The sequence below is a fragment of the Sciurus carolinensis genome, chromosome 11 (assembly GCF_902686445.1).
Source record: "Sciurus carolinensis chromosome 11, mSciCar1.2, whole genome shotgun sequence".
Taxonomy (NCBI): Eukaryota; Metazoa; Chordata; class Mammalia; order Rodentia; family Sciuridae; genus Sciurus; species Sciurus carolinensis.
In genome coordinates, this window is record NC_062223.1 from 79,854,978 (window position 1) to 79,879,986 (window position 25,009).

Here is a 25,009-nt window from a genome sequence, read left to right on the forward strand (position 1 = left end):
CTGCCTTAAATGAAAATGCACTCTTATAATTTAAAGAGACATTAGGAAATGGTAAAGAAAGAACATAACACTTCTTGATTTATGGAGCAGAAAAGACTACTATCTCAAGTATTCTCTTGATCTTTTCTACACAAATATCTTGATCTAATTTTCATAGTTTTATGATCATAAAATGCTTAGAAAAATCTTCTCAGCACAATTTCAATATCTATTCTTCTCAGAGTAAAAGTCATTCTCCATTCCAAATTAAATCTTTCACTTGAACCTCAAAAACTACTAGGATATGATATACTTCAAGGATTAATTGAGTTTTTAGAGATGATTTAACAGAAAGAAAAGAACAAGTAAAATAAAACTTAACTTAAACCCAGTACATATCTTATCAGGAACTCTGCCAGGGAACCTTAAGATTTTTTCTTTCCCCCACACCCCCATACTGGGGATTTAACACAGGGATGCTTTACCACTGAGATACATCCCCCACATTTTTAATTTTTTATTTTGAGACAGAGTCTTACTAAGTTGCTCAGGACCTTGCTAACTTGCTGGCCTCAAATTTCCAATTCTCCTACCTTGAGCCTCCCAAGTCACTGGGATTACAGGCATGTGCCATGGTGCCCAGCTTTACATGAGTTTTTAAAACACCCCACAGAACCATGCAGAAGTCCCACTTAAAGACATGAAGATACAGAGAAGAAAGCACCTGATAATTGTTTTGGAAGCAGGATCTATATATCCATGTCTTTCTGGTCCCTTGCTTTTCCTATTATATCACTGCTTTTAGGAAAAAGGAGCCTAGAGAACCACCTCTTATGAATTTTCAAACTTTAGAGGATCTTGAGATGTTTCTGCTTGACACATTCAACCCATATAAGAGGATTGTTCTTTTTTTTTGCGGTACTGGAGATCGAACTCAGGGCCTTGTGCTTGCGAGGCAATCACTCTAACAGCTGAGCTATCTCCCCAGCCCGGATTGTTCTTTATGTTTATCTCTACTTAATAGTTTAAGATTGTTGCTAAAGTCAAATCTACTCAAAGAAGAGCACAATTACTTAGAACTGGGCATAATAAGAATGTTTCTTCAATAAACTTACTTATAAACTGCAAGTAACATATATTAAGAAGTGGTTCTTCTTCAAGGCTGCCCTTGAAGAGCTTACTTCTTGGGTAAGAAAGCTCCACATAGCTTTGATACTTTTCTTCCCAAACATATCTGAAATATATGCTTTAAAAAAATTTTTGTTTTTGTTTTACAACTTCCTATTTTTAAAAATTTAAAGTCTTATAGGGTTACTACTTTCTATGCTTTTAGAGAAAGGCAATAAGGTCTTCATAGGTTGAACTTACTTAATGGCACTTGAGAAATATCATTATAAATATTTTTTAAAAATTTAAAGGAACAGGACTGGCGTTGTAGCTCAGTGGTAGAGCACTTGCCTAGCATGTGCAACGCACTGGTTTTGATTCTCAGCATCGCATATAAATAAGTTAAAATAAAGGCCCATTGACAACTAAAAAATTTAAAGGAACAGAATTATTTGAATAAATTCATTGATTTGTGAGAAGAGATCAGGGTGCATACTTACTAGGTAGAGAAAATGTCTATATAAACCAGGTAGAATAAAAGCAAATCTTTATCCTTGGCCTTCTTCAAACTGGTGTTATTAGTTGAGAAACAGAAATAGAGGTTACTTTGCAGAATACATACTCCGTAGTAGCATAAAAAAAATTTCAAATCATGATCAAACCCAGAAGAGTCAGGCTGCTGTAGGCAACCACAGTATACCTATACTATGAATATTGTTCATTTAGATCAGGTACATACTAGTTCAGGATGATTTGGAAGGCCACATTTTTTGCATGGTTCATCATCGTCTGCTATGATGGCTTCTTCACTTTCTTTTTTCTTCCTCTTCTGAAGCTGCAGATGAGTTTTCACTGTCAGACCCATCACTTTCATCATTGCTGGAATATTTCCACCTGCCTCGTGTTCGAGAACCAGTCCACCGAACTTTGCCTTTGGGTTTTACCTTGGGCAAAATAAAAAATTGGGATAATTTGATACAAAAAAAAAAAAAATTAAAGTCCTCCTGACTGCATGTCCCATGTGGAATACACAAAGAAAAAATAAAAATTAAAGTCTCATCACCTGGACATACCTACTATTAATTTTAGTATATCTATCTATCTATCTATCTATCTATCTATATATATATATATATCTCCATTATTATTTTCTGATTTGGGGGGTTTACATGGAACTATAATGACCATTATGTCATATTTTTCCTAATCATCATATATTCTCCTAACCTTACTGTAACTATATAATATGCTATCCCATGGCTGCATCTATATGCTATCACCTATAGACATTTAGGTAGTTGTTTCCCATTTTTTCACTTTCATGAATAATGTATCCTTTGAAATATAAATTTTAACACACATCGTGATGGTTAGGATAAATTCCTTGAACAGGATTCTGGGTCAAAGGCCATGTACATTTTAAAGACTTTATCAGTAACAGAAAGATGACTATATGCTCACATATTATTATGCAAAAATGCAAAGCCTATATCAAAGATGAACCTAAAAATTTTTTAAGTGGGTCAGACTTGCATGTAAAAATGCTGACAAATTTTAGAAGGATGTTATTCAGAGAATAAGTTTCCAATGTTGTTAACAGTTTTTTATTGTGTAGTTTTATAATATTTTAATGCATTTCATTTCATTCCCATACTATAAGTATCCAGCAAAGAACTAAATAATTCTAGTCGAAAATATTTTTTAAAGTATAGAATTAAAAATTCAGTATTTCAGGGAACAAAGGATGCCCTGCAATGAAGAATAACATGACTGTTTAAGTAAATTAAAAACAAAATTCTAATTTTGTTTGTTTCTAATTTATCTAAATCATAACACTAGCCAAAGACATGTAAAGATTTTACTTAAAATAGGAAAGTCACAGAAAAAAATTCTGGCTTCTAAGATTAATGATTTAAATGGTGGAAACAGGCACTCTCATACACTGGTAAGGAGATGATATATTACTAGGGCCTTTGGAGGGCAATGTGGCATGCCCCTTGACCCAGCAATTCCAATTCTAGGAGTCTATTCTAAAGAAATACTCACTCATGTCCAAATGGATCTTCAATGCAGCATTGCCTGTAATAGTGAAAAATTGGAAACAACCTAATGTCAATTAATAAGGGAGTGGTTAAAAGAACTGAGGTATACCCACAATATGAAATACTATGTGGCCATTAATAAACACAAGTAGACTGATCTCCTGACATGGAAAAACAGACACACTGTTAAGTAAAGCACTCCAAAAAAAAAAAAAAGAACATAGAGGATTCAATTTATTTCGTAAATAAATAGGTAAAATGTCTATAACCATACACAAGAATGTAGGAAAAACAGATTGGAACAGTATGCACCCCAATCTGTAAAAGTGGTTATGGAAAATTTCATTTTATAATTGTACAGGTTGTGTATTACTTGAATAATTTACAAAAACAACATATTCCTAATACAGTCTGTAATAGAAAAAAATGTTTAAAAGGTAAGATATACAGTCTGAATTTTAGTATGTGGGGATAACTACTGAGAAAAGACAGAGGAAGAAAAAATACACTATTTCAGTTGTCACTGAATGACTATGCTTTAGCCTATAGCAAAAAAACTATAAACACTCAGAATTAAATATTTCTAATTAAAATTTTACCTTGCTTCCTTTAGAATTTGTATCCTTCTCCAGTTTTTTTGAATTTTCTTTTTTGTCTGTTTTTTGCAAGGCTGCTGATTCTTCTTCCACTTCATCTTCTCCTTCCCCTCGTTTTTTATCAGCTTTCTGATCTCTGATTTCAGCCACTTTTGCTGTAGGTCTAGATATTCTTGGAGACCTCCTTAAAGTACGGCCCACATTTGTTTTCTCTTCTTCCTTTTCTGTCTTCTCTTGCTTACTTTCTGGTTCTGGAGTTTGGGCAGGACAATCTGGCTTCTTCTTCCGACTAGATATCCTAATTGTTAATTTGATGCCTTCTTTCTGCCTTTCAGAAGTTATTTCTGTATTTTCTGAGGCAGTGGTTTCTTCTTCAGGAACCAACTTATATTTAAATTTGCTTTTTTGCACAGAACCCTTTGTTTCAGAAGGGTCCTCTATGCCAGAGGTCTGGACATTGTCCACATTATCCATTTCTATCTTCGTGGACTCAGAATCCCTTTTTAGAATTTCTGGGTCTGCTTTTTCTAGGAACTGACCTTCAAAAGAACTTGTACTCTGACACTCTACCCCTTCTTTTTCTAAGTCTAGTTTCTCACAGTGGCCAGTCATTTTAGTTGGTGGGAAAGTTTCAGCTGCTTCAGGAGGATCTGGTGTTTCTGATTCTAGAGTACTCTTTGGAACTTCTTCAGGTATTGGACTCAATCTTGGTGTGTCTTTATCAAGAAAAGCCTTTCTGGACTTCTCTAACTTTTCAAGACATTCTAGGACTGGTGAACTGTTATCCTTCTTACTTTTGGGGGGCTTCTCTTCAACTTTCATGGTACAGGACTCAGTGACAGATAAAGCAGTTTTTAAAGAGAAATCCTTTACTATCTCAGAAGATTCAAGAGAAGTTTCCATTTCTGGAGGACCAGGTTCCTCTAACTGCCCTTTTTGACTGTGGGTCTCTAAGACTGAGACTGAACTATCTGCAACTTTCCCTAGAAGAATTTCTTTCTCAAGCTCATTTATTTTCAAACTTGTTATGACAGAATTTAAGCACTCTGCTCCATTTCCCTCCATGATGACACTTCTGTCCTTAGAAGGGCTGTTGTAGACATCTTCCTTTGTATCATAAAACTTTGTCTATTTGTTCTGTCTTCAAATTTGGAGTTACTTTTTCATCACCAACTTCTCCATTTACCATTAGTTTCCCTTCATGACTCAAGGTAGTGATGGTAGAGATCCTTTTACAAGTCTCTTCTTCTTGTTTTACTTCATCTTTTAAAAACTCTTTTGTTGGAGTAACTGATTTACATAAAGGTCCTTTGACTGGACTGTCAAAATCATCACTCAGTTTAATTTCTCGTTTTTTTAGTGGAATCTTGGCTTGTTGGTCATTTTTAAGTTTCTCAGTTTCTTCAGTAGATTTCTCAGTAATTTCTTGAGAAGATCTGATATTGCCACTAAATTCTAGCCTCTCAGGCTCCTGTACTCCCAGTTTCTCCATGCTACCTTTGACATCTTTGGGATCTCCTCTGGATTCCTTCACTTCAACTTTAATGGGTTTGACATTTTCCTTGAAAGAATCACTTTCTTCTTTGATAATCTTTTTTTCCTCACTTTCTGGCAATGGTTTTTCTAGCTTCACTATGACTGGCAGTTTCACAAGTTCCTTTTGATCTTCTTTTTCAATTTTCATAGTAGTCTCTTCTAGAACACTGGGTGTAGAACAATTTACTGAATCTACTAGCCGCGCTTCACCTTTTTCTTTTCATTTTCCTTCTGTTCCTCTAAAAAATTCAGAAAAAGTTTAAGTGAACTGAAGCTTTTAAGATTATAAAATATAACAGACTTAATATATTTCTATTTATTGTTTCTCTCATTGCAGGGATGGCTTTTGTGATTGGGTATTTGAAAAAAAATTAAAAATTAAAAAAAAATCTGACAATGAAGAAAATGACAAAAATTATGAAGTACAACTTCTAGATATTAAAAAGTTGTTATTTAGAAAGACTCAGGTTACTGCTTTTTACTTTTTGCTTCAGTGTTCTCAATGGAATGTAAATATTTATACAGCTCAAATAATTTATTCAAGCTTAAGGGATGGCTCAAAAATATGAAGTAGAAAATGCTACATAAAACACTGCCGAAAGGCCATATTTGTTTCATAAACTGACAACTGTTCTTTGCAAGTCACTGAACACTTTATTTCAGAGAACTAACATGAGCAGAAGAAAAATGAAAAAGAGAAAAAAAAGAAGAATGCCCATAACCTACTATCCAAAGGGAACTTCTAATAATATTTTAGGCTACTTCCTTCTGGTCATATACTTTTCACAAAGTTGGGGTCATCTGGCTTTGATTTTTTCACAGATACATTGGCACTTTTTTATGTTATGTACCCTTTTCAAAAGTCAATCCTCATGATTATATAACATGCTTTTTTGTGATTAATATTTTACAAAGAAACTATTAATGCTTATTTTTTGATACTTTTTACCTTACTGACCATATATTTTCCCTTAACAAAGTACCTAATAGTACATATTTAAACATAACAAAAGCCAAAATCAAGTAAAAAGCATAATCTCATATATGATTACAGAGATTATACTGTATTGTCCAAATAAATTACTACTAATTTTAGTACATTTTCCATTCCTTCACCTTATCTTTGGAATGGAAAGACCTTAATTCTAAATCAAGTTTTACTAAGATACAAATTTTAAAATTTGAAGATTTTTGTCAAAAAACTTTTGTTTTGTTTTGTTTTTAATGTCTAATCACATTTCAAATAAAAATACTCAAATACCCTTCGGAGCCCAAGATTAGAGTATCAGTATTACTCTTCCTTCTTTATACTATCAGTGCTTTAAGGTGAGAGACAACATTGATTATTCATGTCTTTCCTTTCCCATTAATAAAATAGGTTTAATAAACTCTCACTCATTAAGCTTGATTAGTATATTAGCAAAACTAACTAAACATTTTAAGAGATATACACAAATTATTATCTTTTCAATTAATTTCAAGTAAGTGCTGTTTATACAGAACACAACTGAATATTCTATATACTTTTGGTTCAGGAAGCATGACAAGATCTCATTGTAACCCTGACCCAAGGTAAGATAACATTCTCTGTCTTTATTTGGGGTCAACTGAGTAACAACAGAGCAGAATAAAATGAGAAATAACATTAGATATAAGATTCAAGCCTCTTGAGATCACTAATCCTAATTCAGATAGTGGTGCATGCCTCTGAGTATGTCATAAACTCTCATCCTTGTTTCTTCATTTACTAATAAAGCAGCTGAACTAAAAAAAAACCTCACCTACTATTATTCAAAAGTGTTATATTTCTCTAATTCCAAAAATGTTAAATCATTGAAAATTTAGGATTTGGCTAAGTTCTTCTAAGAGAAAAATATGATAATTATTATTCTAGCTTCCCTACATTACATGAATATGTATACAGAACGGAATGGTCATGACAATATGAACTTTTAAAGCACTAGTAACCGACTGGCAAAAAGGTCATTCAATTATACAAGCATTTCCTCAAGGGTAGTCAAAAGGAGATTGTAAATGAGTTTAAGAAGCATGGAATTCAAAGCAAGAAAACTAAAGGAATAAAATCACAATTCAGGTTGGGCTTGTGGCCCAGTGGTAAAGTACTAGCCTCGCATGTATGAGGCACTGGGTTCGAACCTCAGCACCACATAAAAGTTAATAAGTAAAATAAAGGTACTGTGACCATCTACAACTAAAAATATTTTTTAAAAAATCACAATGCAGCAGCATTTCTCAATAAAATTAAGATGACTCAAGAGAACTGGTATCTAATGAAGGTTCCAAGCTGGTCCATTAATCTATTCAACAAATATTTTTTAACTCATTATGGGCTTTCTCAACCACTCACAGCAGGAATACTACATAATAAACACTGAATATTCTAACTAAATCAACAGTAGAGGACACTGCTAGTTACTACCCAATATTTAATCTCATCTTACTAACACAACTCTGACTTTGTTTAGGAAGTCTCCTCAAGCACTCACAGCAATGGGTTATATGATATAAATGATCAATGAGATGCATGAGGAAGTCATGAGTAAGATAGGATTTGGTTGAATTGAAACATTTGTCCTAATTTAATTTTGTGTCCAGACTCCAAACATAATACCTATAGAAGGAGCAAAGCCACAAGGAAAAATAGCAACAGGCTAGGTAAGATTCTTGACTTCATGAAGCTTCTATATCAGACTAGACTCACCACTTTTCATTAAGAAAAAAAAATTAAACGTCAAATATATTCCTTTCTGATATTTTAACTTTCACTTTTGTTTCTTATCCTTGTTTTCCATACTCACAAAATTTATCTACCCACTTATATATTTTACACTTGTCGTCTTTTGGGTGATAAAAGGATAACTAATCCCTCATAAAGTTTTAGTTATTTTATAATGCTCCTATTTTACAATTAGACATGAGAAACTTCAAAACAGTACAGTAGTTCCAGACTCAAATCTTAAAAACCTACATGTAAATTAGTATAAACACTTAACAGAACAATTTAGAATATTGTTTTAAGCTTGAGAAAATATATTCCATCACTCAGAAATTCTATTTCTAGAGGGTACACTTAGATACACTACCCAGAAATAACACATGAACTATTTACTGCAGCACTGCTGCAAAAATGAAAAACACGAAATAATCTAATATGCCCAAAAGGGAAAAAAGGACAAATAGCCATTATATAAGGAATTAAAAAAAAAAAGACCCTGAATTTATATGGATTAACATACATAAGGGTTCTAAAAACAGAATGAGTAGCGAGTTGTAAAGAATAGGGACAGTAGGATTTGGGGCAGGCAGTACTAGGGATTGAAACTGTATCACGGAGCTACATCCACAGTTAATTTTTGAGACAGGGTCTTGTTGAATTGCAGAGACTGGGCTCAAGCTTGAGATCTCTGGCCTCAGTCTCCAAGTCACTGGAATTGTGCTCCATGGCGCCCAGTTAGTAAGTTACCTTTTGTAGAAAAGTTTTTAAAACACACAAAACCAATGCATCTATTAAAGTGGCCATATACATATGTATAATAAACAAATGAGAGGGAATGAGTCACAGAATTATAGGAATGAGAAAGAAAGTGAAAAAAAAAGTGCCAACTATGTAACTTTTTTAAACAAAAGCAAATTTTGGCAAATCACTGAACTATTATATCAAAATGTTGGGCACACAGTGTTTTACATTCTTCCTATTTAACTCATTAAAAACTGAGAAGCTCAGTTGGTTCGCACACCTAAAAGTCTAGTTACTCAGGAGACAGGAGGACTGCAAGTTCAAGACCAGCCATGGCAATTTAAGAAGTCGTTATCTCAAAACAAAAAAAATGGTTAGCAGGGATGTAGTTCATTGGTAGAGTGTCCCTGGGGTTCAATTCATATACTGCCCCAAAGAAAAAAAAAAATTAAAAAACTTGATGTTCTGATGTCACCTTCACACTGGACAGCTGTGAGACCTTAGGGAAATTACCTGAACCTTTCCAAGTCTCCTTAGCCTCTGAATTCTCTAAAACAAACGTATGTATCTACACTTGAAGAAGTGACTTGGAGTTTTTTTAATGAAGCATGTGAACCACTTTTATATAGTACTAGGGAAGTATTATTAATACTTGGCACCATTCTTTAGCCACATCAGAAAATTGAGGATTTAAAAAAAAAAGATGAAAGGTGGGGTGGGAGTTAGTTTAGAACTTTAAAGCTGCCACTAGCAGTTTCCTGTTAACTCATATAAAGATATTTGTCTTTTGCGGTTTTTATCATTCCTCACTTTCTCTATTTGCAAAAAAGTTATATAAAACAGTTAAATATCAGTAACTATTTTCTAGGGTTTTAATGATTGATGGGAACACAACATCCAAGTCCTTCAGGCAAGTAGGGATGAGAAGTATTGATGTCAACTAATACTATTATACTACTGGCAAAATCTTTCAGCCGTCATGCCCAGTTAGAAATTCAGTTTTATAGTTTTATTAACTGATTCTTTCCCTATAATTAACTATTTTTCTTATGTTTGCATATTACTTTATATAGATTTTTATAGTAGCATTTATTACCCAGCAATATAATTATTTACCCAGAAATGTTATCTGTCCTACTGGTCTCAAGAATTACTCCTCTGGAATCATGGATTATTCACTGTAGGACACTCAAATACCTGTTAACTAGACTGAACAAACTGAAATGCAACAAATCCTATCCCAAATGTTGACAAGAGTAAAACCTTTTAAGATAAGGTTTTATTAACAGGGAGTCTTTATGCAGATTGTAAATCAATATTTAATTCAAATTACTTAAAAGTATATCTGACCAATTTACAAAGTAAGATTTGGGCAAGGACATAACACATTTAACAGATACTAAGTCTTTTGCCTCAGCCTCCCAAGTTGCTGAGACTACAGGCAAGAACTTCTAAGTCTGGCACCCTCAGGCCTTTGTAATAAATTTTGTTTTGAAAATTTTTAATTAGTTTTTGTGTTACTGAGGATTGAACCCAGGGCCTTTTACACATGCTAGCAAGCACTTTGTCATAAAGCTACATCCTCAGCCCTTTTTTTCCTTGAGAAAGGGTCTTGCAAAGTTGCCAAGGCTGGCCTTGAACTTAGAATCCTCCTGAGTAGCTGGGATTACAAGAGTGAGCCACTATGCCTGGCTATGTAATCTCAATTCTGATTAACAAATAAATCAGTAACCATGCCTAAAGAAAGATAAGAAGAAAAAGATCATGTCAAGTGCAGTGGCAGACATTTTCTCTATATTTACATAATCAATGTATGAATTATTTATATATACATGTATATATATGTATATATATATGTACAAAAGGAACAAATTGGTATTATAATAATTTCTTGATTACTAGCTTATGCTTGATACACTAATACTGCCTACTAAACCTTACCATTTTCTCTACCAACAACTCTATCAATCTTCTTCCCTTATCCTTAAACTTCAATCTATCTCTCAGGTCCATATTTTCAGATGATTCTGCCTTCAACTGCACAGAGGAAAACAGAAACCATAAGGTAGGAGCTCCTTCTCATCAACAGACCAGTAAGCCTACTCCTATTAAAATAGAGATACCTATTTTAAGCTAAGACCAAATTCTTCAATCCATGATTTTAGATTTCATCTTCTCCAGCCTACTCAGAGAGTTTTAGGCACAGTTCATCATCTCACTTGTTTTAATGAGATCTTACTGGCTGAAATACTGAGAAGAGACTAAAGGGAATGAAGAATACAAACAAGGACAGGTAGGATATTACTGTGAGAAGAAAAAAGCTCTTCAACACTATCCCATTTAATTCAGATTAAAAACCAAAATCATTAATAACTTAAGGAAAGCTCAATACAATCTGCATACCCCATTCCCTATCTTCAGGACCTTAGTTGTCTGACCTAATTGCCTCCTATTTACAATACCCTGTACTCCTTCTGCCTCAGTTACACTGCTCACAGGGACCAGCAAACTTATTCCATAAAGGACCAGAGAGTAAATATTTAAGCTTTGCAAGCCATAGTTTCTCTGTCACAACTACCAAACTCTTCTGTTACAGTCTGAAAACAGTCATTGACAATTGGATATTAAATAAATAAATTCAAACCAGCCAGGTAAATTACTCCCAATACTTGGGAGGCTTAATTAAAGGAGCATCACTTCACCCCAGGAGTTTAAGATAAGTCTGAGCCACACAGTAACAGCCTGTCTGAAATTTTAAAATTAAGTTAATAATATTACACATACTTGGTCCTACCTTCAGGGTCTTGCATTGGTTTTTGTCTGCTGAAAAATCTTTTCTCAGGTATTTGCACTATTCGTTCTCTCAGATCCTTTAGGTCTTTGTCTTTACTCAAGCATTACACTTTGTTTAGTCTGTTTCTAGGACCCCAATCTACTCTTTCCCCAAATTATTGCCACTATATAGCTCCTTATCACCATCTACACTACATATAATTTATAAATTTGTTATTTGCCTGATCCACACTTTGTGTAAGCTGTGATTTTCCTTCACAGCTATATGCCCAATACCAAGAATATGCAGCATATACTAAATAAATACTTGCTGACTGAAATGAAATACTACAGGTAAAAACAGATCTACGCCAAGGAGAGGATGTATTCCCAATTCAAATTTTGCTTGTAAAAAACTTTTCACCATTTTGAAAATGTTGATAGACTTTACAGTTTCCAAAGTAGCTCAAAATATTTAATGTCTTGTCCCTTTTGTTGTCAGTAATCTATTCACTGTGGGCAAGAGTATTTCCAATTGTACTTACACATGCGAATTTCATTCTAGTTTCAAATACTTCTGCACCATCCTAACCTCAACACATGAAAAAAAGTTTTGAGAACACACGTAATGTTTCTCTCAATGTATAGATGATATCATAGTATTCAAAAATTTATTGGGGTTGGGGAGATAGCTCAGTCGGTAGAGTGCTTGCCTTGTAAGCACAAGGCCCTGGGTTCGATCCCCAGCACCCAAAAAAAAAAAAAAAAAAAAAAATTTATTATGAAATGCCCAAAAGAGGCAAATCTATAAGACCCCAAAGTAGATTAACTCTCTCTAAGGGCTAGGAAAAGAGGAGAAAAGGAAGAGTGGCAATAAAATGGATATATAGTTTCTTTGTGGATTGCTGGAAATGCTCTAACATTAGAGGGTGGATTATGATTGTGCAACACTGTGAATATACTAAAAACGACTGAACTGTACACATTAAAAAGGTTAATTTTTATCTTAGCCTTTATACAACCAAGAGATACTATACAAAACCAAATAAACATATATTTGAGCAAATTAGCTAAGTAAGTGGCCAGTCTAGAAATTCTGTTATCTACTAGAGGTTCTCAAATAATACTTCCTTATCTCCTTTATATAGTGGCAGAGGTATATCACTGTAAAATTAACAAAAAGACAATCTTTTTCAAATTAGCGGGGTTTAAAAACTACATTAAAGCTGAGATGTGTTTTCCCTTTACTGTTTAACTTTTGGTACCTTCAAAATTAGAATACAGTATCTAATATAGAGTGAAAATATATTATAATGTCATGGTATTCATGGTATTCTGTAAGCACAAAAACTTTCACTTTCAGGTAGTATGCCACATGAAATGACACAATGTATCTTCAACAACCATAAAGGGTTTTAAACGGCATCAAACACTCACATGACCATCTAGTTTGAGAAGAACAATTTGAAAAGTATTTAAGAGCTTTAGGCCTGGTGTTTAAATGAGCCCTAATGGAAGTGATAACAATAGTGTAAATAAAGTCCCAAAAAGGCTAAGAAAAAGGGATCAAGAAGATTGGGATTTCAGATGGTCCTTGAAGTATACTCGGACTTTCCTTGAGGAGAAGGCAGCATGAGAGGGAGTAAACGGCATGATACAGTCACAGAAGGAATGCCTAAGACATACAGAGTAAAACATCTAGACAATGTGCAACCAGTAACTGTGTAGGAAACAATAAAAGGTAACACTAGAAAGAGAAGTAGAGGACAGATTATAAGACTCTGAATACCACATTAAGAAATTTAAATATTTTTAAAAGTCAGTTTTAATTTCAGGGCAGGGTCATACTGGAGATTGAGGTCAGGAGTGCTCTACCATTAAACCACATCCCTGGCCCATTTTATTTTGGGACAAGGTCTTACTAAGCTGCCAAGACTGGCCTTAAACTTGGAATCCTCTTGCCTCAGTCTCCCTAGCTGACTGGTTCAATTCTAATTATCTTCATCTTTGAAGAAAAGTCGAGTTAATTATTAGTTGGTAAATTTTCTAGGCTATCTGCTGTCATTTTGAGATCTTGGCTCATGTTTTCAAATCATATTTCTCCATGGCACTCATACAAAATAAGTAAAATATTTTCTTACTGAGGTTACATATAAAGCATGTCAATTTTACTAATAATTTAAGAAACATATTTTAACCGTAAGATTGGCTATATTATTCTCCAGTGCCAATTTTCTTCTTGCTATCTGATTCCAAATATCTAACCACTCTTAATTTTTAAATTTTGTCACAAGTTGCCTTAGCACTGACTACATTGAATTTAAGACTGTTTCCAACTTAAATCTATTCTGCCCACTTCATATTAACCCTAAAGGGCAATGTCTGTTTATATCTGAGAGCAAAAAAACAAAACAAAACAAACAAACAAACAAACCAGGAACACATTCCTTCTACCCTTGCCATAAAACAGAACCACAATAATTACATCTGAGAGACCAGAGTAAGGGATAAGGCTTTGGTGCTTGATAAAATTACTACAAATTATATGTTAAGTACATCAACAAAAGTACACAGGGAGTTTGCCTATAACACAGTGTGTCATAGGGAAGTTACATAACCATTTTGTCTTACATCTCTCATCCAGAAAAAAAAGGAAAAGAGAAACAAAACATATACAGTAGTCCTCTTCTTATATAAGGTTTCACATTCTGTGATATCAATTATATATAATTATAGTTCTAAAAGAAGGGTACATCAAGACATTTTGAAAGACAAAGACTGTATTTGCATAACTTACAGTATATTGTTATATTAGTCTATTATTCATTGCTAATATTCTTTTTTATTTGTTATTTTTAGTTACACATGACAGTAGAATGTATTTTCACATATTATACATATATGAAGTATAACTTCTTGTTGTGGTTATATATGTCATGGAGTTACACTGGTTGTGAATATTCTCTTATTATGCCTAATCTATAACTATATCTGTATAGGGAAGGAAAACAGCATATGTAGGGTCTGGTACTATCCACAGTTTCTGATATTCACTAGGGGTCTAAGGACATATCCCCTAAGGACATAATTATAATGGATCTAATAGGGTTTGTTGTTCAGACTCTATGGCTTTAAAGTACATGTAAATCTCTTTAAAACAGTACTTACACATAGTAAACATCATATGTTAGCTATTTTATTCACTGTAGTGTCAGTTTGACCAAAGTAATTTTAGTCTACTCTGTTACTGAACTCTTGCCTAAAATCATGTTTAACACATAGATGAACAATAACTGTTGAATAAATAAGAAATAAGAACAAATAAATATTTTGTTCAAAGAAGAGGAGTGCAGAAAAATATTATTTGTTTTATCTCATTTTTTGAGTGCCAGGGATTAAGCCCAGGACCAATCTTGCCTGCTAAGCAGACCCTATATGTCTAAGCTATCCCATATCCCAACCCTAGATAAGCACTACAGAAAGGAAAACAACAAAGTGGGTTAAATATTCTGCTTTTCCTCCTCTGCATTCAAGAATGTCCTCCTACCTGAGAGACCATTTTCTCTTAGTTGTGTTGGGAAGTATAATGGGGAGGGGAGGGAAGAAAGGAAGGAAGGAAAGAAGGAAGGAAAGAAGGAAGGAAAGAGAAAAGAAGTCTGGGACAAGTTTATGAATGTCTCAATTTCCTCACCTTTAAAACTGAAAAACCAAGGTAGGCACGATGGCACGCATCTGTAAATCCAGCAACTCAGGAGGGTGAAGTAGGAGGACTGAAAGTTCCAGGCCAGCCTGAGCAACTCGGAGAGCATCAAAGTTGGATGTGAGGTGGCTCCCAATATACAGAAGGGAAGTATTAGACTACAAGACTGTAACCTGATTGGTCTATCTCAGTTTAAATGGACTATTTGAGTGGTAACTGTAAGCAGGTGGGGTATATACTGAAGGAGGTGGGTCCCTGGGCAGAGGGTTAGGAGGTGCCTTAGAAGGGTTCATCTTCCCTTCAGCCCTTCTCCAACCCATGCTTTCTGGCAACCAGAAATGAGGCAGTACTCTTTTATCACACCCTTCTGCCATGATGGTCTGCCTCACCTTGGGACCAGAACAATGGAATGGTCTATCATAGACTAAACAACTAAACAGACAGCCAAAATACACTTTTTCTCCTCTAAGTTGTTCCTGTTGGATATTTTGGTCACAGTGATGTAAAACTGATTAAGACAAAAAGTGGCACCAGGAGTGGGTTATTACTGTGACTATGTGACCAAGTGGTTCAAAAGTCTTTGAAAACAGGCTTGCAGGAGGAGTTGGAAAAGTTTGCACAAGGGTTAAAATGTTGTAAGCATAACTTAACAAGCAATTCTGGTGGGAGTCCAAAAGATCAAATGCCAATAAGAATAGAAAGCAAGTACTATGCACATGATGTTTCAGAAGGAAATGAGAGCTCTATTGGAAACTGGCCTGGAAGCCACTTGTGGTACATCTGGAAAATAACTTTTCTGTTTTACCCACATCCTGAGACTTTGTATACAGCTCAATTTAGAAGTGATGTACTAATTAATCTGGTGGAGAAAATTTCAGGTAGTTTAACATTCAGGTAGTGGCATGGATATTGCTGGCAGCATTTAGCGAAGTATACTGTGAGAACTGGTAACAAAAAGCAGGATAGGAAGATTTATAAAACTTACAATTTGACCAGAAAAGTGCATGTAAAAGAAAGTTGTGCTTATTAAAGAGGTTGGAGCCACGAAAGAGAGGCTAAGTACTTCGCACAAAGAACAGAGAAACAATGGTCTGAAGACATCTCAGGATTTTGCCAGACCATATCCACTAGCAGGTCTGAGGGTGTAAAAGAGAAATTTCCTTTACAAAGAGATCATGAAGGTTCCTTGATAACACTGTGGGACTAGGAAGTTGTTTTACTGTGCACAGCTGCCAAGACACTCCGAGGTCATGTTCCCCAGGGGCCCAGCTATTGCTAATCTATCAGGAACCTTGACATCATCCACATGGCACAAGTTCCACAGAAATGCAAGATGCTAGATTCAGTGGTCGTGCAGGCTTCCACTAAGATTCAAAGGAAGGCCTTTGAGACCAGGCAAAGTACAGCAGTATCAGAATTCCTGTGGGCATTTGGTTCACTGCAAAAGAAAACAGGATGTATCCAATAAATATCTGCTGTTGTTATAGTTGAAACCCTCCTCCTCTTCTTGAGACCCCAAGAAATCTGGAATTAAATATTTTTAAAAATTCTACATTATGAAGGAAATAATTTTTCCCCCTCTTCTTTAAACTATATAGTGAGTCTCCCATCAAAATCAATGTCAAATTTAAGGTCTCCTAAAAAGAAACAACTGCCTCTTAAATTTCTATTACACTGACTTTTGTTTCCAATTCATATTCTCTCTGGTTTTGATTCTAATTGTGTATAGGAATAAGCAAATACAGGAATGAATGACCAAACTGAATAACAAAGTGAACAAAAATATCAAGCTGAATTCCAAAACTAATCCTAGTTATTCAAAGATTCTGGAAATTCAATACAGAATCCAGACTATTTTAAAATTACTACACTTTACTAAAGTAGCCTACAAATTTAATTTGAACATGTAGAAAAGAATTTCCAAATTAAAAATATGGCTTACATATAAAACCACCATAAATATTTAAAATCATGTAAACAGTGAGGGAAATAATGAGGATTTTGGCTGAAAGTAATTCTTAACCTGTAGGGACATTATGTCTTACATGGAAAGGTTTAATGTATTGCTTTTAATAGATGCTTCTTGGGTTGGGGATTTAGCTCAAATGGTAGAGTGCTTGCCTTCCATGCACAAGGCTCTGGGTTCAATCCCCAGCACCCCACACACACACACACACACACACACACACACACCACACACACACAAAGAGATGCTTCTTGCTTACAGGGACTACATTATGAACAGTTAATTCAAACCATCAAAGAAAGAAGACAGATTTGGGTGTGGTGATGCACACCTATAATCCCAGCTACTCACAAGGCTGAGGCAGGAATGTTGCAAGCAGAAGGCCAACATGGGTTGCTTAGCAAGAACTTGTCTTTAAAAAAATTAAATTAAAATTAAAAAATAAAGGTCTAGGAATATAGTTCAGTTATGCAGCACTTGCCGAACGTATGCAGGCCCTAGAATTCATCCTTGATACTGAGAAAATTAAAAAAAAGAAAGAGAGAAAAAGAAACCGTATTTTTCAGTCTGAATCAAAATATAGTGGCAAATTAAAAGTGACTAGTAGAAGGAAACATGATAGGAAAGCATATTCCTTTCTCTGTCACTAAAAGCTTTGTTATTAATAACAAATATTAACTAAAAAGATGTCAGCTAAAATTTCAGTTGTGTTCTTTACAAAGGTTAGAAGTTGGATCTATTTCTTCAAGAAAGGTAAGGATTTTATCTGCCTAGTTAAGAAAAATAGAAACCTCAATCAGAAATCAGCTTCAATAATAACAATTATCATGGACTTAAGTTTGCAAAATGCAAAATAAAAACAAAACAAAAAAATCCCAATTAAAAATGGACAGGCTAAAGTATGGTGGCATCTGCCTGTAACCCCAGCTATGTTTGAAGTTGAGGCAGAAAGGTCACTTGATCTGAGGGATTCATGACTTCCAGACCAGCCTGAGCAACATAGCAAGACCCTGTCACAAAAACACAGGACAAGCTGGGCATGGTAGAGCACATCGATAATCTCCGTAACTCAGGAGCTAAAGCAGGAGGATCAAAAGTTCAACTCAACCTGGGGTAACTGGATGAGATCCTGCCTCAAAATAAAAAATAAGAAGGGTCAGGGATGTAGTTCAGTCATAAAGAGTTCCTAGGTTCAATTCTCAATAACACGAACAAAAAGCAAAACAACACAGTACAAAAAACTCGAATAAACATTTTCCTAAAAATATACAAATGGCCAATAAACACTTGACAAGATGTTCAACATGATTAGAAACTAAGAACTATAATGAGATACCACTTCTCACCCATTAGGATGTCTACTATCAATAAAACAAATAATAACAAGTGCTGGGAAGGATATGAAGAGCATGGAGAAATGATAGTAGGAATGTAAAATGATGTAGCTGGGAGAGTCTCAAAAAATTAAACACTGTATTACCATATGACCAGAAACTCACAATAGCCAAAAGGCAGAAGTAAATCAAGTGTCCACTGATGGATGAACTAAGAAACAAAAAGTGTATACACACACGATGGAATATTATTCATCCTTAAAAAGAGAAGAAAATGTCAGGGGTTGGCAGGGGAGAAAATGTGGAGTTAGTATTAAACAAGTACAGAGTTTCTGTCAGGCAAGTTCTAGAAATGGTAATAAAAGTGTACCACAGTGCATATACTTAATGACACAGAGATGTACACTTAAAAATGGTAAAATGGCCAATTCTGGTGTTATGTATATTTTCCTAAAAATAGTTCACTAAATGTCTTAGCATTCTTAAATTAGAAAAGGATATTATACTTTGATGATCTGAACCTATATGACTTAGCTTAATGTTTATGTAAAAGAACAAATCTGATTTTTTTGCCTCTTTTCCTTTAAATTAAAAAAAAAAATCCTTCTTTATAAGAAGGTTCTCACTTGAGATAGAAATTCAGAATTATAAAGTTGAGTAGAGGAATAGAAGAGACAGAAGAGATTACAAACAAAGCAAAAGAAAACACACAAAAAAAACCTTGTTTAGGTGTTTCTTCCTCTTTTTTAGTCTCCTCATCCTCTAAGGTAGGACTTTCCCGGGAAGAGATTGTCCTGTTGGCTAGAGTTTTTCAATAGTACAGGATCAATTTGTGCTTTCAGGAGTGCAAGAGTCTCAGCCAACTCGTTTCGATTTCTAAACAAGGGAAGAAACAAGACAGTATAAAAATCTTTCCCCTATTCTAAAGACTTTCTGAATAATACCTACTGGAAAATTAATAAGAAAAAAAGAAAAACACACTTAGGAATATTAAAACACTGGTGCAGCTAGCCATAATTAACCCTGAATTCTAAAAATAAGATTAAGAATACACACTAAAATACATTATTGACCAACAAGGAGTCTTATTCTTTTTTTAACTGGTACAATATATTTATATCTAATAGTGGGATTCGTATTACATATTATACATGCACAGTAAAACAGATTATTCTCTCTTTTAATTAGAAAGGCAATGCATATCTCTCTTTGGGTGAAAGTAAAAAACAGGACACTAAATGAAAATCAGCGTTTAATCACGTAAAAATATTATGTAATCTCTAAAGAGATAATAATCAATGTATAACGTGAATGAAGAAGTAGTTTTTTAAATAAAGTTGATTCATTTGGAAAGAAACTTTTAAATCTTCAGAGACAACATTTTATACTTTTATAAAATTATGACCTATAACTTTCTGAATAATTATGGCAAAAAGTCAGCTCTAATAACAAGTTCAAAAACACAAGTTTAGTTGATGACTTTCTTTTGCCAATTATGTAGAACTAACCTGAGAATTCAGTTGATTTAACAATACAAGGAAACCCCCCATAAATAAAATTCTAATTCTATAAGTTATTTTTTCTAGCAAAAGCTGAAGTGTAGTATGGTTAGTTTAAATGCTACTTAAAAAATTTAAAACATGGATATTTTCCTGCTCAAAGAATATAAAATGGTGAGTATGAAATGGTCTACAAGTTCAGAAACTTAGCTCTAGATCTGACACTAAGTTAATCAATGACATGACTTTATTCCTCCAATTTCTCAAAGAACTGTGCATGTACCTTGAATTCCATGTATTTAGATGACATCATTGGTTTTCTTTTCAGTCGTGTCATGTATATATCCCTTATCCTATTCATTTCTAGATCCATGCCAGTTAAAGACTATACTGCTTGAGACTCTAAAAAAATGTTTAATGAATGAATATAATACTTGTCCATAAACAAGATGGCTAGGTGCACCTGGATAAGTCATATACATATGAATAGTCCTTTTCAGAAATGCTTGGGAAAAGAAGTGTTTTGGGTTTCAGATTTTTTCAGATTCTGGAAAATTTACACAAAGAGATATCTTATGAATGAGACCCAAGTCTGAACCCAAAATTCATTTTCATATATTGTGTCCTACATACAATTGGAAGGTAATTTCCACATTTTAAATCATTTTGTACATAAAATAATGCTTATAAGCACAGAATCATCAGAAAGCAAAGGTGTCACTATCTCAGCTTCCATGTGGACAAATTTTAAGATATTTGGCATAATCATCTTTCCTGTCTCGAGTTTATATGCTACCAAAAAACAATTATTTTATTGTATTTATTTAGTTACAATTACTTAAGAGTACAAAATATTGCCAGGTATGGTGGCATACACCTGTAATCCCAGCAACTCAAGAAGGCTGAGGCAGGAGGATTACAAATTTGAGGCCAGCTTCAGCAATTTAGTTAGACCCTAAGCAACTTTAGTGAGAGAGACCCTGTTTCAAGATAAAAAATAAATAGGGGTGGGGATGTGGCTCAGTAGTAAAGCATCCTTGGGATCAATCCCCAGTATTAAAAGAATAATAATAATAATAATAATAATAATAATAATAATAAAAAAATATATATATGTGTATGTACACACACAGAGAAAGAGCATACCATTCATGAAGTAAAAAAAAATGATGTATTCAGGGTTACTAAGCAGCACAATAGCCTATGCCATTTCACAAAACAACAAACAATAGGAGGTTTTAATCTCCACCTATAATAATGATTTGATTAAAATGTTAATGTGCATGGTTTTGTGTTTTCTAATGTGAGGAGAAAGCATATCAGAAGCAGGAAAGGGACCGAGAAGAGAATCTTTTGGGGATGAAGGAACATTCTGCTGGATGGCTTTTGAAAATGTTTCCTCCAGAGTCATAGTCATCATGAACAACAGTTTTTGTTTTAGAAGTCTTTGATTTTATAAACTAACATGATTTCTTATTTTGTTATTAATCCATAAGACCATCACATATTTTGATGCTGTCATCTACAGGAATGAGGTCTGCAGAATTAACAGCATCACCTTCCTTGTTAAGTATGTCAGGATTACCTTGATTCATAACCATTTTGGCTATTTCACCAATAGTCAATGACTGGACAACTGGAGTCTCTATCAATTTTATAACCGGCTTACTATCAGACTCTAAAGTTATATATATTTTTTGCAAAAATCATTTATTTCTTAGTTGACATGCAGAATGCTTCAAAGTCCTAACTTTATTCATCGAAATCCATGAACACAGCTGCAAGACAGAGGTCACACCAGGAGGCACAACCACATCATTAGTCACTGTGTTTTAAGCATTGGCAACATCATGTGAGGCACTGGAAAAATAAACCCCTTTTTAAAAACTTTTCACATCTACACTTCTGCTTACTTTGCTAGCATGCTGTTTAAGAATGTGTTTTTAAAATGTGTTCTTCATTGATCTAAGGATATCTTCATCACATGGCTGAATTAATAAGTGCCCATTTTGGGGAAAGTACATGGCATAAACATTATTTTTGAAAAGATCATTATTTGGAGGAAAAGCAGAACAATTGTCAAGGAATAACAAAATCTTGCAATTATCATCCAGTCTAGAGGATGATAAAAAATGTTTGTGAAAACAATCAGAAAAGATGTCCCTGGTGATCTATGCCTTCTTGTAAGCATATTAATGAGCTGGTAAAAAATTCATTCCTATAAAACAGGGGTACACAAGCTTTTTCCCATCACAAGTTTACACTCCTTAAGCCTGCTTCATTAGCACATTCAAGCAGATGTTCTTTCCTTGGCATTTTGAATTCCTGTAGGGCCAACTCATCACCTTTATCAGTGTCTTTCTGAGTCAATTAAGCCAAAAGAGTAATAAGTTTTGTCAGAATTACACACTTGTTCTGGGTTCAGATTTTCAACATTGATGACCCTGGCAAACTCATTAATGAACTTCTCCATTGCTTTCTTATCAGCAGTTGCTTTATCATCACAAATCTTTAAAATTTAGTTCCTACTGAATCCCATTCCCCTACCAAAGAGAGGAGAGATCAGAGTTTTGATTCTTATAACCATGTTATTAGCTTTATTAATTCCAAAGCTTAAAATGAATGTAATCAAACAGTATATACTTTTTGGCTTCTTTCAAACATGAGATTTTGAGGCAAATCAATATAGTATGAGGTCATTCCTTTTTATAGCTTAGTAGTAATCCATGAGTACTGCTAAGGATAAAGATGCTATGAACACTCTTACACAACGTTTTTGAAAATTTGCTTTCATCTGTCTAATATAAATGCACAGGAGTGAAATTGATGGGTTACAGGATAACAGTGCATTAACATTTGAAGAAATTATCAAACTTGTAATGTTTGTACCATTTTAATTTCTACTACCTATCAAGGTATAAGAGTTCCAGTTGCTCTGAATCCTTGTTAACATTTGGTGGTGTCATTTTTATTCTAGACATTATAGAGGCAGAACCTCCTGGTGATTTTCAATGGAAATCACTCACAAATATTGATGCTGGATAGTTTTTAATATGAATATTAGTAAACAAACATTTTTAAAAATATTTTTATTAGTTGTCGATGAACCTTTTTATTTTTTATTTGTATGTTGTGACAAGACTCGAACCCACTGCCTCACACATGCTAGGCAAGCACTCTACCACTGAGCCACAACCCCAGTCCACAAATATATTCTTCATGAAGAATTTGCTCAGCAGTCTGCCTTTAACTTCATCTCCCTTAGTAGACTTGGTACCTAACCACTTTCAATAGTGCCCCTCTGATCGTAAAGAAACACCTTATAAAGTCTTCTCTAATGAAGACCTCTTTTTGTTAAAATTCTCTCATCATTAATAACCAAATGTTGTCATATTTTTGTCATATTCACATTACTTTTGGGGGTATTCTTTGCTGACCTTTTTCATTCATATATAAATTCTCTTTACTATTAAGTTGAATAATATCATTTATAATATATATTATTTGATGTAAAAATACCTTTATCCTCTTTCATGGGGGCCTAATTGGAGGTGAACTAACTATAACAAATACTTTTCTTCTGTAGCAATTCTGTTTTGATATTATTTGGAACAAGTAAGACATTGGCTGGAGATTAAATATTTTGTTATTAAAACTTGTTATTAATACCTGATTAAGGGCTAGGGAGATAGCTCAGTTGGTAGAGTGCTTGCCTTGCAAGCACAAGGCCCTGGGTTCGATCCCCAGCACCCAAAAAAAAAAAAAAAAAAAACCTGATTAAACGATACAAAACTGCCATTTCTACAGATCAAAAAGTTCAAAATGTTGATAATTTCATATGGTTCAATAAATTTAACAACTTTTACTTTTATTCTATTGTAAATCTCACATCTTTTACCAATTTAAATAAAATTCTACATACATGAATTAATTGCTTCCAATCTATCTCATATACTACATTAATAATTTTGCAACAAGCAAAATGGAAATTGTTATTTACATAAGATATAAAACTGGTGATGCTGACATAGTTCTAGTGGAAAATCGAATATGTAAAATTTGGCAGATTTTCATTTTTAGAAAAAATACTCCCTTTGATTTTAATTTGCAGTGCTCAATTATTTTTATAAATTTGTCTATCATTTAAAAAGGCTTACTTACTGGCTTTAAAAAACTAGAATTCTGAAGACTAGTGATAATTTTTGTTGTCTATTAAAAACCAGTTGGAAGCAGATTTCTAACAACAGCTGATCTCTAAGAAAGTTAACAGTATTATTTTTAAGAAATTGCTTTAAGGAAAAGAAGTAGAATTTTCATTTTGCTAGTAAAAAATACAATTTGCTATTTAAGAAAAATATCTAAATACAGCTGATGAAGCGAAAAAGCCATAATTCCATTTGCTTTACATATTCTTCCTTATCATCTGTGCTTCTTACAGAGTTTCTTGTTAAAAAAGATTAATCCCTCTTTAAAACTCTACTTCACATACACCTCCAGGTTTAATTAGAGAATGCTTTTGACAGCATTTATCACAGTCTTGAGACAATTATGTCTCTGCAATGTAAGAAAAGTAAATGTTTTTGCTCTTATCAAACACAGTTTCTACATCTCCTTAATATATATCCACTGATCATGGCTAAGCCCTTGAGAAAGTATTCCACAAATGAATCCTTTAAATATGTGAAGAGAGTTATGTATGCCTAAATTTGTGCTATATCAAGCATTTTCATTTCATTCAAAAATCTTTTTGGATTTTTCCTTTGAGGGACTTGCTCCACTACATTACTAAATACTACATTCTAGGTGTGATCTCATCTGAATCAAGTGGGATGATACTTCACATTATTTTGAGTACCAAATACATATGCATGACAAGCGATATCTTCCCTCTGCCTCCCCGCTGGTGGTGCTGGGGAATCAAATACAGGGTCTCAAGCATTCTAGGCAAGCACCCTATCACTAAGCTAGACCCACAGTGAGTTTGGGAGGAAGCAAAAAGA

The 25,009-nt window shown here is 34.0% G+C and overlaps 1 protein-coding gene across 1 annotated transcript in view; it reads right to left on the reverse strand.

Moving 5' to 3' along the window:
- The window catches only part of Rsf1 (remodeling and spacing factor 1), a 157,507-nt gene that overhangs the window by 35,558 nt on the left and 96,940 nt on the right, over positions 1-25,009 (reverse strand). The window contains 7 exon segments of the mRNA XM_047519052.1: positions 1,826-1,904; positions 1,906-2,030; positions 3,728-4,853; positions 4,855-5,476; positions 5,479-5,499; positions 19,231-19,297; positions 19,299-19,386. Coding sequence (XP_047375008.1) covers positions 1,826-1,904; positions 1,906-2,030; positions 3,728-4,853; positions 4,855-5,476; positions 5,479-5,499; positions 19,231-19,297; positions 19,299-19,386 — 2,128 coding nt within the window.